The 18,746-nt window shown below is 40.9% G+C and overlaps 1 protein-coding gene across 1 annotated transcript in view; it reads right to left on the bottom strand.

Moving 5' to 3' along the window:
• LRP1B (LDL receptor related protein 1B) overlaps positions 1 to 18,746 on the bottom strand; it is a 1,239,928-nt gene that overhangs the window by 216,681 nt on the left and 1,004,501 nt on the right. The window contains exons 55-57 of the mRNA XM_039494476.1: positions 17,118 to 17,305; positions 11,464 to 11,647; positions 2,705 to 2,790 (exon numbers count right to left, since the gene is read on the bottom strand). Coding sequence (XP_039350410.1) covers positions 2,705 to 2,790; positions 11,464 to 11,647; positions 17,118 to 17,305 — 458 coding nt within the window. The remainder of the gene's footprint in view (positions 1 to 2,704; positions 2,791 to 11,463; positions 11,648 to 17,117; positions 17,306 to 18,746) is intronic.

The raw sequence follows: 18,746 nt of genomic DNA, 5'->3' as shown, positions 1-18,746 counted from the left end.
ACCTCAGATAACCATATTTTAGATTTAACTCCTTTATAAGTCCAAGCAAACTGACCTAGGAGAAACTGAAAATGACAACTTTGCACAATTGTTTTAAATATTCTAAACTTGTGTCTTTTGGACTAATCCAGTCAAAGAGTAGTAACCATACACTTAAAGGGGCCTTAAAGACCAGCACATCCTTGGAAGTGTGATAAATGCATTAGGAATTGAGAATTTATTATCATAAGTAAATGTAATAAAAAATCTTGGTAATCTGCATTGTTCTTTGATATAACTGCTGAGCTTCAACTTTAGTCTGTGATTATAGAATGCAAGAGGGTAATGTGTATGTAGTACATACCTAGAACATTGGTTGTGTTTGCATGTAAGTGATGAGCTGTTCATTGTTCTGGGTGGATTAATAAATTGTTGGTTGGCTAAGAATAAGCCAATGTCCTTATCTGAAAAATACTGTTCAAGGTAAAAGTTGAACTGAAAAGAAGCTTGCATTAAAACTAGTAAGCTAACATTCCCTGGACTCAAGAAAAAGGGGTTATTCTATTAACACTTATCCTGTTGGAAAACCTAATTCATCCCTTTTCACACTTCCATGTTGTCTTGATTCATCCACCAATTTAGAGATGACTATCCATACTATCTTGGTATCCATAGATGGTAGACTGACTTGAGCCATTACTGCATACCGCCGAGATGCAGTCTGGCATAAGGGATCATATATGTACATGCAGTTATGTTTCCCAGGAGCCTAAGGCAGTTCTGCATTGTGGTTCATGGCTGATCTTTGAACAACAAACAAGGGTCCTATTACAACTGGAAACCTGGGCTGTGGCAGATAAGCCCTGGCTGATGTCAAGTCCAAGACCACCCCAATGAACCCTATTCTTTGTATTGATGACAGGATTGATTTTTCTCTGTTTTTATATTTTCAGGCCTACGTGGATGAACAGATACAGAATCCAATGGAATCTGCTCTCCAACTGCTGACAAGAGTAGTCTCATTCCAATTATTCATTCATATATATGTGCTTGTCCCAATGGCAGAAACTGGCTGATACCACCATTGTGCACTTGGTGAACAATCTTGGCATGAATGAAACATCAAAAGGTAGTATGGTGAACTGGAAGTGATCTCCTCCTACCAGTACCAGAGGCCAGCTGTGTCTGGACCAGGTACTCCAATCTCTCAACTTCCTGCTCTTGTCAGAAGATTTTCAGTGAGAGTGAGAATGAGTTTTGGCGGATGCCCTGGATTCCCTGAAATGGGAAACACAGGAACCACTTCGGAGTCTGATGAGGAGTAAGAGTGGTGGTGCAATACTGGGAGGAGACATCATAGATTGGGACTGGGACTTGCATCAAGACTGCAGTAACAGAGCAGCATTGGAGGCTTCCTAACTACCAGTACCATGTGCTGAGGTGGAGGTGGAGTGGGTATCAGTGGTCTAGGTGCCGTTTATGAAGCAGCTGAGGAAAATGATACCAGACCTGTGCTCCTGGGCACCATGAAAGACACCGGTGTCAATGCTGAAGCCTGCACCATGTGCGACAGCACCAGTAAACAGCCCTCTCTCTGAATGAATGGCAAAAGTACTAGCAGGCCATTCATAGCTGTGTAGGTCTCTGTTGTTGTCCATAGCAGTGGAGCCCTCTGCCCTGCAATAAGCCGGGGTGATGGATCCACTGTTGCCACCAATGAAGTATGTGATCTCGTCAGTCCTGGAATGGGTACCAGAATCAATGTGTCAGTCTTCTGATAACCACTCTGAGGCAGTACCAGGGAGCGGTGAGCCATTGGGCATGGTCTATCTTTGGTATTGGAGTGGCTTATCTTTGTGGTAGAGGATTTTAAAGAAGTCAAAGACATCCTCTTTTTTGGTTCTGAAGGCTCAGGGTGCTCACAGTGCTCAGGGAAAAGAACAGTTTCCATAAGGATGTATCTTCTCTCTTCTTCTTCTTCTTCTTCATTGCAGTTTTGAAGCCATGGCAACTCAGACACCACTCAAGCACTTTAAACAGGTCCAGTAAAGAGCAACACTTTTTGACACCTGGAACAGGGCTTAAAGTCAGGGGACCTTGTCAGATGCTTACCCTGGTACTTGGTGAAGCCTGAAGACACCCGCTTATTCAACAATAAAATACATTTAAAAAAAAATCAATAAATAAGGGTACAAAGTACCAAACAAGTACCACTAACTAAGAACTAGCTAACTAGATACAACTGTAGTTCACAGATAAACCAGGGATGAAAAGCACACTTCAATCATCAACAGTAAGAAGGAAATAAAGGATGGGGGGTGGCTTCTCCCTGTATACCCTTGGCTTGGCGCATGAGGGGAAGCCAAGGTGCAAGTGTGGCTGCCTCTGGGTATTGCTATGGAAAACTCTCCAGAACACACCTAAAGTATAATCAACATATGCAAACACTCGAAGTAGTAGTCATCTCTTTGGAAAGTTGAAAGAACACACATTTTTGGATTTCAGAGTGACTCAACAAACAACTGCCTGGATATTAATACAAATCGAAAACTCGATCAGAGTAGTTGTTTTAAGAAACTATAAAAATCACTATATACATTAGGTTACTGCATTATTCTGCAACATATACTGTAACAGTTCTAGGATTATCTTTCTCTCAACTGCATACTTTAAATAGTAGTAAGAGTATTAAAATGAAACTTAGAGACTGTTACTGTGATTATACCTGTTTCAATGAAGTATAGTTGGATCCATCAGTGCTAATTTTTCTTATTTCATGATGGTCAGCCAGAATTAAGAAAGGCTCCTCATCTAAACCACAGACGAAAGAATATATTACATTAGGGTTTTTTTTAATTAATGTTATGGATAATCAGGAATATAAAGCTGAAATACAGGTGGTTTGAAAAATAAAATGTTACAATGCTACAATGTTATGGATGAAATAAATAGTTAAAACCTTCAGTTGTTTCAAGATAGATCAATGATGCAACATAAAAATGAACAAAGCATTCAATTAATATCTTTTAATGTAATTTAAAATTTCCTTTGTAATACAGGAGCCATATTAAAACTCATGGTAATTTGAAGTCCAAACTGAATGTAAAAGATATTTTGTTATTTATCCTGAGTTTTAAATCAATCAAGTAATAAACAATGCAAGGTGGAAAGAGAAAAAAGGTTACTTACCTTACAGTAACTGTTGTTCTTCAAGATGTATTGCACATATATACATTCCACTGTAGGTATGTGTGTGTCCAGTGCATTCATGTTGGAGACTTTTACCAGCAATACTACTAGGAGGCGCATGCACTCCTGCTCTCCTTGTGCTCTCAGTTGAGGGCAATAAAAGGGGCCTGTGTGCCCTTTCCCTCTCCATTCTTTTGCACCACTATAAGTGGATCCAAAGTAGCACAGAAGGTGGGAGAGTCATGGAATGTATATATAAACAACACATCTCGAAGAACAACAGTTGTAAGGTAAGTAACTGTTTTTTTCTCCTTTGAGTGATTGCACACATTTACATTCTACCATAAGTGACTCAACAGCAGTTCCTTTACAGGTGGAGGAATTTTGGATAATCTTAACTGAAACTATAGTACCAACATTCCAAAGTTGGCATCATCAAGAGAGGCTTGAGCGATGGCAGAGTGATTAGAAAAAGTATGCAGGGAAGACCATTTCCCACAGGGCACATATCAGCTATTGGAACATTGCCCAAGAAAGCTGAAGTAGTATACTGAGCTCTGGTGTAGCGAACTGCTATTCTTGACCAAGGAGAGACTTCAGTGAGCTGGTAGCAGTGTGATATTTGCTGAGATAACTCTGGTTGACCCTTGGTTCTTTCAGGTAAACTACAAAGAGTCTGGGGAGGAAGATCTGAAAGATCTAGTGAGGTCCAAATAAAACACCAGTACTCCATGAACATCCAACATATGGAATGCTTGCTCCTCCTTATGCGAATGGGGTTTCAGCAAAAACACCGGAAGGCTAACGGTTTGGTTTAGATAAAAGGCTGATACTACCTTATGCACAAATTTAGGATGTGGTTCAAGGGATACCTTGTCCTCATGAAATACTGTAAAAGGAAGGTCAGCCAGGAGAGCCTGAAGTTCTGAAAAACTCCTCACGTAAGAAATTGCTACCAAAAATACCAATTACACAGATGATAAAGATAAAGATGCTGTCTCCATAGGCTCAAAAGAGGAACCTATGAGTATCGAGAGAACTACATTTAAATCCCATAGAGGTACCAGAGCAGACACAGGAGGGTAAGTATTGGTTAGGCCCTTTCAAAAATAAAGAAACAAGATGGGAAACCTCTCTATCGGTGGACACAGTGCTGAAATAAAAGCCAGGTGAACTCTCACAGAACTATTTGAGGCCTGATGATTTCAGGTGCAGGAGACAGTCTAGCACATGCATAACCTCAATATGATGGGGCAATAAACTGTGAGACTGTACCAAAACAGAAAATCTTTTCCAGTTCGATGCATACCTGGCTCTAATGGATTCTTTTTCGTTGCTCACCAAGAAGGCCTAGACCTCTTGGGAGCACAATTTCTCATGAGTGCTCAGCCAGAGATCATTCACACAGTAGGGTGGAGAGATTTGAGGTTCAATACAGAGATCTGTCCTGGTTCTGTGACAGAAGTTCTATAACAAATTGTACAGTTATCAGTGAATGGATGGACAGCTGATGTAAATCCATGAACCAATATTGTCTTGGCTATGCTGGTGCAATGAGGCTTAGTGATGTTTAGTCCTGTTTCAGCTTCCTGAGCTCCACTGGAATGAGAGGAACTGGAGGGAACACATATAGGAGGTGACCAGACCAGGGAAGAACAGCATCTGTGATAGAACCTGCAGTGCTGCTAGCCTTGGAGAAAAATCCCATGCACTTCTTGAGGTTGGTCACAAACAAGTCTATTACTGGGTACCCTAGCAGTGGAAAACATGGAGGAGAATGTCTTTCTGATTGACCATTCAAGATGGTCTGTGAAAACCCACTTGTGCAATCTGTTATTGCGTTTCTCACTCCTGAAAGGTGAAAAGCCTTCAGGGAAACATTGTGATGAATACACAGACTCCAAAGGAGGATTGTTTCCCAGCACAGCTGAGACAATCTTGCACCTCCTTGATGTTCGGGTAAAACATACCTGTGGTGTTGTCTGTGAGAACTTGCACCACCCGTTTTCTGAGGGAGGGCATAAATACTACCAGGCCAGATGAATAGTTCTAAGTTCCAACATGTTTATATGCAGGGAAAACCTTCTGGATATAAAAATGAGACTCCTTTGCATATGTTCCTTGAGTCCAATCACCAACTCGGAGAGTGAAGCACTCAAGTAGATATACAAATCTGCACATCCAGAAGGCGCCTAGAAGGAAGAAATACTGAATGAAACCAGCCTTGCAGACAGTGAAGGTGAAGTTTGGCATGTAGAGTTACATACATCCACAAGGCCATATGGCACAGGAGATGAAGGCGGGTATGCACTGTTGTCATTGACCTGGACCTGAGGTCATTGGAAAGGGCGACCACAGATAGGTACCTGTTCTTTGAGAGATAAGCCCTGGTTGTTCTGGCATCGAGGTTTGCTCCTATAAAAATTATGCATTGAGTGCATTATAACTGAGATTTCTCCAAATTTAGTTTCAGGCCTAGATGAGATCACTAGGACATTGTTTTGGATCTCCAGCCAGTTGTTCAGGTAAGGAAATAGTTGAATGCCCAAATCATGGAGGTGGGCTGCTACCATTGACTGAAGACCCTAGGGGCTGTTGACAAACTTAAAGGGAGCACTGTGTACTAGTAGTGGTTGGTGCCTACCACAAAACAAAGGTACTTCCTGCATCACTGCACAGAAGTACACATCTTGTACATCGAGGGAAACATACCAATCTCCTATTTCCAGGAAAGGGATAATAGAAGAGAGGTTAACCATCCCAAACTTGATCTTTCTGATGACATAGTTTAGCTTTTTAAGGTCTACAATGGGACAGAGGACCCAGTTTCCTTTGGGACCAGGAAGTGCAAGGAAAAAAAGTCTTTTCCTCTCGGTTGGTAAGGAACTTCCTCTGTCTCTCCCAATTAAGTAAAGAAAGTAAATAAGGAAGTGTTATTTACTCCTTCTCATAACACAAGAACTAGGGGTCATCAAATGAAATTAATAGGCAGCAGGTTTAAAAAAAACAAAAGGAAGTATTTTTTCACACAATGCACAGTCAAACTGTGGACTCCTTGCCAGAGGATGTTGTGAAGGTCAAAACTATAACAGCATTCAAAAAACAACTAGATACATTCATGGAGGATAGGTCCATCAATGGCTATTATCCAGGATGGTTTCCCTAGCCTCTGCTTGCCAAAAGCTGGGAATGGGTGACAGGGATGGATCACTTGATGATTACCTATTCTGTTCATTCCCTCTGAGGCACCTGGCATTGGCCACTATCAAAAGACAAGATACTGGGCTAGACGACCTTTGGTCTGACCCAGTATGGCCGTTCTTATGTTCCTACGTAATTCTAGAAGAGACCATAGTTCTTGAAGTTACACAGTCTCATGAGAGGGGTCTGTTAAAAGAGAGGGGAAAGGGGGGATGGGAAAAGAAAGGGAAATTAATTGGATAACATATCCCTCCTTTACTGTGCTAAGTACCCACTTGTCTGATATGATGTTTTCCAAAGCACAGTAAAAAAGGGATAAGCATAACTCAAAGGAAGGAGATAGCATTGGCACATTGTCCATTACCAAAAAGTCAAAATGACTGCTTTGATGTCATAGACACCTGGTGAGAAGGGCACACCACAATTGAAGATGGCTAGCAACATTTAGGAGGTCCTGACCTCTTCCTGGGATGGATATTGTGGACTCTGTTGGAAAGAGGGTGTATACAAATACTGTGACCTAAGTAGGTTCCTTTTTTTAGCTGGAGTGTAAACTCTAAAAGAGTGAAAAGGTGCATGGTATCACCTGTTTCTGTAGAAAATTGTTAACACCCTTCAGATGGTAAGTCCTCTCTTGTGATGTGCATGCTCCTTTGGGATGCATGAAGCCTGCAGCCAGGAAGTATGTCACATAGAGACTGCAGTGGCCATGGAGCATGAGGCAGTATCAGTGGATCTGTTGCTACCTGAAGAGATGTTCACACTATAAGATGTCCCTCAGACACTACTGCTAAAAACTGGTCACGAAATTCCTCCGATAGTTTATCAGAGAACTTGGAAATAGCAGAGAAATGAATAAAGTTATACTTAGTTAAAACAGCCTGGTCATTGGCAACTGGCTTTTGTAATCTAGTAGTGTAATAGACTTTACAGTTGAATAAACCTAGCTTCTTAAGCTTCATATCTTTTGGAGTGGTCTTAGGATGGTTTTGGCAAGGCTGCTCATTACCAGGTCCTACTATAAGAGAATCAGGAACTGGATGAGTAAAGAAATGCTCAAACCCTTGCTGAGGAGCCTGGAATAGAGGCTAGAGTCTGTCAAAGAGACTTTGCTGGCTCTAACGAGGCCTCATTGATGGGAAAGCCAAATTTTCCTAGAGTAAAAATCTTCAAAATATCCAGGGGAGTGTGCAGATTTTCTTGCACAATCTCCGCCTGCACTCCCGGAGAAGTAACCATCCTTCTCATGAGATCCTGGAAGACTTTGAAATTTTCTGGGTCGGAGTGAATGGGGGAGATGTTGATTCCAGGGTAACGGCTTCATCTGGTGAGGAAGAAGGAATGTGAGAAGGGGCAATAAAGGCTTTTTTAGTAATTCACTCTCCTCCATGTCAGGTTCCATGACAGCGGGTTGAGGAATAGGCGCAGGATACTGAAAAGATGTCTCATGCACTGAGAGTGAGGGGAGACATTCTCCCAGGAAGTGAATGAGATGGGGGTCTAAAATCCCTTGGAGCAGCCCAAGATCAATATGGCAATGGAGGATATTGCATGGTCATACCCCATCAGTGGCGGGGGACCCCAAGCTGCAACTTTCCTGCATGAGAACCGGTCTTGATCCTTAGACCTGATAATAGAAGATCTATAGGGAGCTGAAGGATCTTGGAGGACAGACAAGTCCTTCCTCTTCTGAGCCCACAGAAGATACATAAGCCTCTTCATGGTAGTGGGTAGCTGGTCCCATAGCTATTCCCATAGGTGTTCTTATGGCTGATATAGGGTCAATAAAAGATGCAGGTTGGAGTGGCTGAAAAGCTGATGAAGAGGTTGGTACCGGTGGTGCTGGAATAGACACTGTGTGTGTTGTCAGTGCTGAATGCGTCAGTGGAGCTGAATGGATAGTCAGTGCTGGTTGCATCATTGGTGCTAGGCATGTTGATGGTGCCAAGTGAGATATCGGTGCTGGGTGCACTGGCAGAGGGGATTGCGTAGTCAGTATCAGTTAAGTAAATACCAGAGCCAGCTGCAGTAGAGAGAGTCAGGCAGGTAAAAACAAAGAAGTTCCCTTGCTGCTAGGAAGGTCTGAAGAGTAGAAGGCACATCAGTTGAATGTATTAGTTCTGACCGTGACAACAATGTTGAAGGGTCCAGAGACCAATGGGAAGGCCCTGGAACAAGTGAAGACACTGGCCTCAGCAGCCCACATGGAGCTGGAGTCAACAGTGCTACCTCTGATGGAACAAGTGAGCACTTCGAATTGTGAAGTTTCAAACCGGTACCAGAGGATTTACCAGATGAGAGTTTGGGAGAAGAGCAAGACTTAGAGGTCTTGTCAGAGTCTGAATGTTTAGATCTCTTCAACCTAGATAGAGAAGAGGAAGCATGACATTCACTCCCAGATTTATGTTTGGAGTCAGAAAATCTATAGGAGTACTCTGACTTGACCCAGAGTCCCCGGAGTCATGATCGTGACTTGGCTCAGATGCAAGTTATGTCACCTTCTTCATGAGATGATCTTTAAGGTAACAGTCTCTCTAATTCTTAGTGTGGATAGGAAAGGAGGTACAAATAAGACATTTGTCCCTGCCATTTCCCTCACCCAAACAAATCAGACAACTCTTGTGCCTAGCCATAAAACCTGAGAATCTTTTCATAATAAATCATCCAGGTACTAATAAAAGTATAGCTAAAATAACTACACTGTACTATAGTATCGATAAAAGCTGTATACAGGTAAGTTTTCAAAAGTTGGCTGACCAAAGCTAAAGCCACGGGGAGTTCCAACTCTTGCCATGGTAGATATAAGGAACCAACAGGGAGCCGACAGACATACTCATTTTATGCTTTCTCCTGAAAGCACAAATCGAGAGAGGGAACATTAGTCTCCTAGTGATACTGCTGTGCACTGGGCTCACAAACATCTACAGTGGAATCTATATGTGCACAATTACTCAAAGCACAAGCAATGTTCAAATTCTGTGAATGAGTTTTTACTATAGTTTTTATACTATAGGTAAGACTAATATCATTAACTGTGTTACAAACTGATAATATATATTTGTTAAGGTTCAGTATATACTTGTAACACTGTTTTATCAGTATGGAGTATATCATATGCTGCTGTTGCAAACAAAAGGCAATTTGATAGTGGCATATCATTTGAAGTTTCCAGAGATTTTCATAATGTGAGTAAATCTAAAATAAATAAATAAATCCCATGTCTCTGACAAAACTAAATGAATTACTACTAGACTTCAATCAGTTTTGTTTTGTTTTGTTTTTCCCCAGGTTTCTTCATTTTCTCCTGGTTTCCCACTATTTTATCAAATAATTTCAAACACATTTGACATGAACTGCAATAAAATCTCACTTTCTGTCTTTATTATTGCTATATTATCAATGAAAGTGTTTGAAGATAAACTGGAGGATAAATACAGAATAATTATAAGAATGACAAATATAATTTAACACTTGATATTAACTGTTTATACACTGTGCTAAAATGATGTGCTGTACAGTGTACATCCATTTCAGCTATTTTAGCTAATACTTCATACATTCAGCATTCATTTCAAACTTAACATAGGACATTCTCCAGTTCTTTGATGGTCTGAGACGTCTCCTTCAGGACTGGCTAATTTAGTGTGTTGTGGAAACAGGCTGCTATGGTGGGCTAAAGAGGCCAAGTTAGGATTTCTGGGTGGACTCAATAACATCTGGAAAAGCCTCTCACAGGCTGGGAACGACTCTTACCACAGCCAGCCTTGCTCCAACATGAACAGCTGCCAATTTAAGTTTGAGAACTTTATCATTAACACTTTGAAATTTTTACATATTTTAGCTCCAGAATGTATCTCGGATCCTATCCCCTCCTATTCTAGGCTCCACTCCTTGCTCTCATCTGACTGCTCTGTGTCCTGTAAATGTGCACATGCCCTATAAAGTAAGGGATAAGAGACAAGAATATCAGATCCCGTCTCTCAACTCTGCCTCTTCAGCTTCCTCTCCTGTTATTCATGGAAGCTGCAGGGACAAGAGTCTCACAGATACAGGGAGTCAGGACTTCCTGTCACTGAGGCAGAAAGTGGCCTACTGTTGGAAAACCAAGCCTGCAGGGAGTACAGGCAGGTCAAGAACAGGAGCATCTCTGCCTGCTAGGGAGATGAGGATTTCCAACACTTTCAGAGGAGTCCAGCAGAGGAGGAATGGAGTGTGTTCTGTTTGTGCGTGGGAGATGGCTTGTAACTGGTAGAGTCCCATACTTCTAATTCTCCCTCCTTGACCTCCTCTTCCAAAGATAACTGACACTATGCAATCCTGATGATTGAAATAAGTCAGGAAGGAACACATATAAGACACAGAGAGAGATAATTAAACTAAGTTCTTATATATATATATATATATATATATATATATATATATATATATATATATATATATATATATATATATATATATATATATATTTACTATGCATACCATTTCAAACAGTCCATTTTGCACTATGACAGGAGATAATGTGATAGTACTGGTTTCTTTACAATAAGAACTGTGAACTGGACATTTTTTATGCAAAGATCAGAATCACCATATAATTTTCTTTTATCCTCTTTTTTTCCATGATTAACTTTTTATGCAGGCTTAATGCACTGGGTGATTGTATGCTAAAATGTCAGCAAGCTATTCTAAAACTGAAAATAAATAAAATAAAATAATGCAGCAGCCGCAGGCTTTTTAATATTGCACATTACATTTTTTTTTACTATTACCATGTGACTGAGCAGCAGGCAATATAAGGTAATTTTTTTCCTGCTTCTGAAATTTCCCAGTGCCTAGTGCACACTTAATAATTCACAGTATCATAATGCACTGTAATTATCCACATAGAATCCTGTGTGCAGAATACACAATAAAAGTAGAAATTATTCTTACATCTAGACACCTTGAACTGAATTCCGATTTCTGTTTCTGACTGAAAAGGATGCTTTAAACCATCTTTCTAATCATTACAAAGGCTGAAACACCATAAATTTCAGAGTTAAAGCTTTTCACAAATAATTTTGGATATATTTGTGTATAAATAAAATGTGATACCTGAAAGAGATTTACAGCCATTGAGGTTATCAGGTTGTGTTTCATACCCATCTGCACATAAGCATTTGTAAGTTCCATATGTATTGATGCATTGCTGGCTACAGGGGAAGCCAGATGAACATTCATCAATGTCTACACATGTTTTGCCATCATCCTTGAGCCAGAATCCAGGCCAGCATTTGCACTGGGAAAGAAAAGCAAGAACACTCATTTTTTATTATTCTTGGTGTCTTTTTGTTTGGCATAAACTTACTAAGAATGGCTTAAAAATTAGAAATTGAGGCCAGAGTAGTCTGGCACCACCAATCTTTCAACAAGGACAACTTTAAAATCATCTTTTTTGACCTACTGTTTTAACTTCAAGTAACTTTCTATGTAACAGGAATTTATCCAACGGCACATTAGAGATGTTTGTTGGAGAATTGTCCTACTGAAGTGAAACTAGCAGAATTTGCTTTTTCTACAGTTTAACAAAATGTTAGGCCTTCTTCCCTTTCTACTCGACTATGACCATATGACAAAATTAACATTTGGAATGAACAAGAACACTAGAGTGTAAAGATCTAAAGAAAGTATGGTTACTTACCCTAGTACTGTGGTTATTAAAGATGTCCTTGTGATTGGATTCTTTTGGCCAGCAATGTCCATTTGGGCTGAGATTGTACCATAGGAGCGCCTTTGTGTTCCCCATTTCCTCACTGCCCAAAAAGATCAAGGACAAACTGCATCCAACTGTCCTCCAATTCCTTCACCAACACAAAATCAGGACTCCGTAGCAGCAGGGAAGGAGGGTGGGTCATGGAATGCATGTGAACACCACATCTCAAAGAAACAGTTACTGTAGGGTAAGTAACTAATCTTTCTTCTTCGATTGACTGTTCCCATGCATTTCACTTCTGGTGACTTATAAGCAGTGACCCCATAGACAGGCTCATGCTCAGTGTCTATTTAAATAGTGATTGCAGGTCAGCTATGTCAAAGCAAGCTTCTGATCTTGATGTCTTGCATAGGAAATAGCGTTTTGTGAAAATATGGACTAGTCCCCATTTAACTAACCTTCAAAAATCAGAAATTGGTCAGCTTCCTAGGGAAAGTGCAGAAGCTTCCTGTGATGTGGAATATAACCTGCAAAGAAGGATCTAATCTAGCTCACTCACAGCATGATATGATGTAATTAGATATCCATTTAGAGAGTTTCTGGGTTGATATTGTCAAACATTTAATCCTATCTGCAGACTCTAGAAATAGTCTAGGGAAGCTCTTATATGGTTTTGTCCTATCCAGGTAAAGTGAAAGAGCCCTAACTACACTGAGCGTGGGCAGCTTGCCTTCCCCCTGCTTGAAGGATGGCTTGGGAGAGAAAACTGGCAGATGAATCATCTGATTCAAATGAAAGTCAAATGATCTTTTGTAAAAACTTCAGTTGAGGCCTAAGGGCCACCTTATACATAAAGAACAGTGTTAGGTATACCAGCCGTAAATATATTGGTGAAGGCAGGACCCATTAACCAGTGGTGAGCTAGAGCCGGTTCGCACCGGTTCACAAGAACTGGTTGCTAAATTTAGAAACCGGTGTAGAACTGGTTGCTAAAGGGGCGGGTGGGTGGACAAACTCCAGTCCGCAGGCCACATCCGGCCTGCGGGATCGTCCTGTCCAGCCCACCTGAGCTCCCAGCTGGGGAGGCTCCCCCGGCCCCTCCTCCGCTCCCCCCCCTCGCAGAGCCTCAGCATGCCGAGCTGCTGGCGCCAGCACAGCTCTGCAGCTCCTGCTGCTTTGAGCAGCATGGTAAGGGGGCCAGGCTGAGAGGCGGGGTTGGCAGGGCCACTTAGAGCCGCATGGTAAGGGGGCAGGGCTGCGAGCTGCAGCCGAGCGGCGGGAGATCAGGCCCCGCTGGAGCCATGCCGCTGCAGCGCTGTTCAGGGCCGCTCCTGGACATGGCGCACTGAGGCTCTGGGAGAGGGGGAAGGCGGGGGTAAGCGGCATGGTAAGGGGCCACCGAGGACCCGGTAGGGAACTGGTTCTTAGGATTTTGGGTGCTCATCACTGCCATTAACCCAGATAAGATTATATTTAGATTCCAGGAAGGAAGGGGGTCATAGACTGTGGGAAACACAAGAATCAGGCCCTTTAGAAATCTAGCAATTATAGGGTGGGAAAAAATGATGTGACCTTGGATGGGGCAAAGGTAAGGTGTTACTAAATTTACTCTTATAGAGTACTTTTGAGATAAAAAAGGTAGTCAGGAATCAGGGTATCTGAAGGAGACAGATCGTGTTGTGTTGCCCAAATAAAGAATCTATTTTACTTGGCTGCAGAGAATCCTTCCTGTCGGTTGACATAACACATAGCTGTTGTGTTGTCAGTCAGGATCTGGCCCATTAGTCCACAGAACACAGGATGAGACACTGTGGAGGCTAGTTGTTTATATAAAGGACAATCTCTTCTACAGTCTAGAGGCTTTGGGTCTGAAGATGGTCCAGATGAGCTCCCTACCCAAGCACGGAAGCATCTGTCACCAGTATCTTGGTGAAAAGAGGTGGACACAATGGTACTCCTTTGCAAACCTTGTGAGGGTGTTTCCACCAATTTAACAATGAGAGTACTTTTCAAGGGACTTGCATCCTTATGTCTAATGTTTGTTGGGTAAATATACATATTTCAACCACCCTTGCATGCAGCATAAGTGAAGTCTGGCATGCTGTGCAACATATGTGCAGAAGGCCACATGACTGAGAAGTTTGAGACAGACTCTTTCTGAAGATTAAGGGTTAGCATGCAGCTGGTTGATTAGATCTACTGTAGAACAGAATGTGTCCTGTGGCAGACAGGCTCTTGCTTTGTAGAATTTGGCGCTGCCACCATGAATTCTATTTTTTGGTTTGGTAATAGTGATTATTTTCCTTATTGATCCTGAAACCCAGGGTGGTGAAAAGTTGCAGGAACAAGTGAAAGGAGTTGTTCACCTGTTGTGGTGATCTTCCTCCAGTGAGCCAGTGTTCCTCCAGTGTTGAGGTGAGGGATACCTGGATTTCTCGCTTTCTTAGTGAGCCGTTATGACAGCCAAGCATTTGGTAAACACACTAGTCCTCGGTGCTGTTGAAAGACTGAAGGACAGGATTCTGTCCTGATAGGGGGAATTTCTCACTTGGAATCTCAGGTATTTTCTGTTTCCTGGGTGAATTAGTATGTAAAAGCAAGCATCTTATAAATTGAGAACCATGAACCAGTCCCGGGAAACTAAGGATGGGCTTATACAGGGTAGAGTTACCATGCTGAACGTAAAACTATGGATGAAGGTGTTGTGTCACCTCTAATCCAGGATTAGGCATCAGCTCCTGCCCACACACACACACCTTCTTTTGCAGAATTAGAAAATAATGAAAATAAAATACTTCCCTCTGAACTCCAGAGTGGAACTGGGCAGATGATGACTATTCTGTTTCATGGCAATTTTTAATATTTCAAAATTGTTTTTTGTTCCACATTGTAAAATAGTCCAAAACTTTTCAAACATTTTTGCACAAAAGGAATTTTGTCAAACTGTCCATTTTCAGATAGGAACCTGAGCATTTAAATACAGAAGAGGTACATGTGTGTGGCTAGGGCACTGGACTGGGATGTGCGAGATCAGATTTGAGTCCTTGCTATGCCTGATTCAGAAGAGTTTTTTTCATCCCAGGCCAGCGCCCTGACCATCAGGTATATAATGTGAGACTCACAGAAACACTTAGGGATGAAACCTGTTCAAGTCATTTTCTCAGGATCTGAGGAGGCTCTCTTCAAGTTCTCCAGGAATAATAGTTTAAGTCAAGCTTCTCATCTTTTGAGGTATTTTCAATAAGAAATGACATATGGAACACCTATTGGGGATATGCCCTTCCTGATGCAAAATACAAAATGCACTTTGAGTGCCCACCATGCAGCAGAATAGTCACAACACAAGAAGGTTTCTAACCATCAGAGGAGTGAAGTTCTGGAACAGCCTTCCAAGGGGAGCAGTGGGGGCAAAAGACATATCTGGCTTCAAGACTAAGCTTGATAAATTTATGGTGGATATGGTATGATGGGATAGCCTAATTTTGGCAATTAATTGATCTTTGACTATTAGCGGTAAATATGCCCAATGGCCTGTGATGGGTTGTTAGACGGAGTGGGATCTGAGTTACTACAGAGAATTCCTTCCTGGGTGTCTGGCTGGTGAGTCTTGCCCACATGCTCAGGGTTTATCTGATTGTCATATTTGGGGTTGGGGAGGAATTTTCCTCCAGGGCAGATTGGCAGAGGCCCTGGGGGTTTTTCACATTCCTCTGCAGCATGGGTCACCTGCTGGAGGATTCTCTGCACCTTGAAATCTTTAAACCACGATCTGAGGACTTCAATAGCTCAGACATAGGTTAGGAGGTTTGTTACAGGACTTACAAGCACTTCCCAAGTTGTGGAAAGGCGGCTACCTATATTTAGCAGATCCCCAGAGATTAAAAATTAGAATTTTCAGGTGGCCAAGAGTCTTCTACTTTTGAACTCCATTCTCTTGTTCATGTGTGAAATCACATATGACATAATCTGCTTGACTTCTGTAGCCATGTCTGCCACAGTGGCAGGAATATGATTCCTGTGACTAAAACAATAGACAGAAGATCCTTCCTCCAAACCCAGAAAAGTAGCCTGGCCATTCAATGGCAGATTTTCTTTACCAGAAGGAGTTGGAGGTGCTTTAGAATTCCTTAGCTGATTCACAGAACCAAAGTCTACTTTACGAGTGGTCCCAAGTTTGCAGTTCAACAGGAGCCGATTCAGGTAGAAAAGAACCTACTATCCACAGAAAAGGGGATGAAACTCATTCAATAAGGCAGGCTTGTCATTATAAAACAAGAGGTAACAAACATTAGGGAATCCATTCAAATGTTAAACAATCATTCTGAAGGTACAAAGGTCCAGGTGGAGTCCCACATCAGGGGAAGAGTGGAGAATTTCTTGGAATTTGGGCCAAAACAACATTTAACCAATGGGTCTGAGACATGGAAGATATATAATTGTTTATCATCATATGCTCCAGCATCTTCATTCTATTAATGAGCAAAATGCATGAGCAAAGTTGCATGCACACAACTGGAGGGCACATTTTGAAATTTTGTCCATTAACAGTGCATTGTTCAATTTTTCTTTGTTAACTGAGTCACTATTTCAATCAACTTGGGAAAAGTTTACTATTTGTATTAATTACTATTGGAGGCATGGTCTTATAAGCAACTCTCAGATCATTTGTATTTTTCGTACATCAGCATGATTTGTTTGGGGGGTTTTAAGTGCTGTATCTTTGGACTATTGTTATTGTAGGTACATTTTCATCACCTTTCAAGTAATATATTAATGTATTAGTTTTTACAAATACATAGAAACAAATGTTGAAATTACTTCATGTACATCATCCCATTGGTTATAACTTGAATTTAAGCTCCTTCTTTTTACACAACTGATGGTCATTTGCATACCTCATATATTGATTTGCATAGGTTTATGATTTTGATTAGGTTACTTGTTTAAAAGATAGTACTGCATTCTGAAGTTCTACTACATGGTTATGTGGTTTAAACAATCATAGTTAAGGATTAGGAACTTATATTATACTATATTACACACCATGACTACCAACCTTGTACCCAAGAGGAAGATCCCGACAATCTTGAGAACAGCCACTGACTTTCTTACTCAAGCATTCATTGATATGGCAGTTTCTCTCATCAGATCCATCACCACAATCCTCTTTATTGTCACAGACATCTATTTGAGGAATGCACTTGCCATTTTTGCAAATGAAAAAAGAACTGTTGCATGACTGTTCTGGAAAAAATAAAATAAAATAAAACAAATGAAGAGTATGTCAGTGGTTCCCATAGTGTGACCCAGCTCTGATATATTTTTTCATGGACCAACTCCAATCTGTGGGGAACATATTTTCTCCTGTTTGTGACTGATCTCATAAGAGTGCTTGCATGACTACAGTAATTGCTTATATGAAAAAGTTATATGTGTAAATTTTACTTTAGTTTTAGATATCTATATTAAGATAAGTGTTTACTCCTTTCAGAAAAAAGTTAATCATATTGTCTATTCTTCATTTCTTCTTCCCCTTCCATCAGTTTGGTTTTGTTTAACAAGAAATAATGAGAAGAGCAGCATCATGCAGCATCACCTCTCTGCAGACCACCAGTGAAAAAGCTATAAACTGTATATTGAAAACTATGCACAAGGGGACAAAAAAGCTGCCCTATGTATATTAAAAATATCACACACTTGATATAGTCTTCTGAGAAAAACACTGGAAAAATCATAATACATTTGTAGAGCTATCTAACATTGAAGATTATTTTTGGTAGCAACGGAGAACTCTCATAGTAAAATCCTCTTATAGGGTTGCCCCCCCCCCAAAAACAAACAAACAACAACAAAAAACTAGCTATCTAAATCCTAATTTGGAAAATGTAACAGGAAAATTAGATGATTCAGGAGCATCCAGACATGTGATAACTTAATTGTGTACCACAAAAGCTAAGAAAAGATGAAAAATAACTATGATGCAAGGTACACAAAATTGAGGAGGCACTGACAGGCATATAGGGAGCACTAATAAGATTCGTCACTAGCATCCAAGTCATACGTCTTTAAAAGGTAATACATATTGATCTAAAGAACTTAAGAATGGCCATATTGGGTCAGACCAATGGTCCATCTAGCTTGGCACCACTTCCAGCAGTGGCCAGTGCCAGATGCATCAGAAGGAATGAGGAGAAGATGGCGATTACTGAGTGATCCATTCCCTGTCATCCAGTCTCACATAGAAGCTCACATAGCTTACACCTATTTATTTGCGCTTGCCTTTCTCTGTACTTTTTCCAATTCTAATATATCTTTTTGAGATGGGATGACTAAAACTGCATGCAACATTCCAGGTGTGGGCGTACCATGGCTTTATATAGTGGCATTATGATATTCTCTCTCTCTTTCCTAACAATTCCTAACATTTTGGACTGTTGCTGCACACTGAGCAGATGTTTTCAGAAAACTGTACATGATGACTGCAAGATCTCTTTCTTCAGTGGTAACAGATAATTTAGACCTCATCATTTTATATGTATAATTGGGATTATTTTTTCCAATGTGCACATTTTTCACTTATCAACATAGAATTTCATCTGTCATTTTATTACCCAGTCACTCAGTTTAGTGAGATCTCATTATTACTTTTTGCAGTCATCTTTGTACTTAACTAACTTGAATAATT

The sequence above is a fragment of the Mauremys reevesii genome, linkage group 11, assembly GCF_016161935.1.
Source record: "Mauremys reevesii isolate NIE-2019 linkage group 11, ASM1616193v1, whole genome shotgun sequence".
Lineage (NCBI taxonomy): Eukaryota > Metazoa > Chordata > Testudines > Geoemydidae > Mauremys > Mauremys reevesii.
This window is presented reverse-complemented; position numbering and strand designations above follow the sequence as displayed.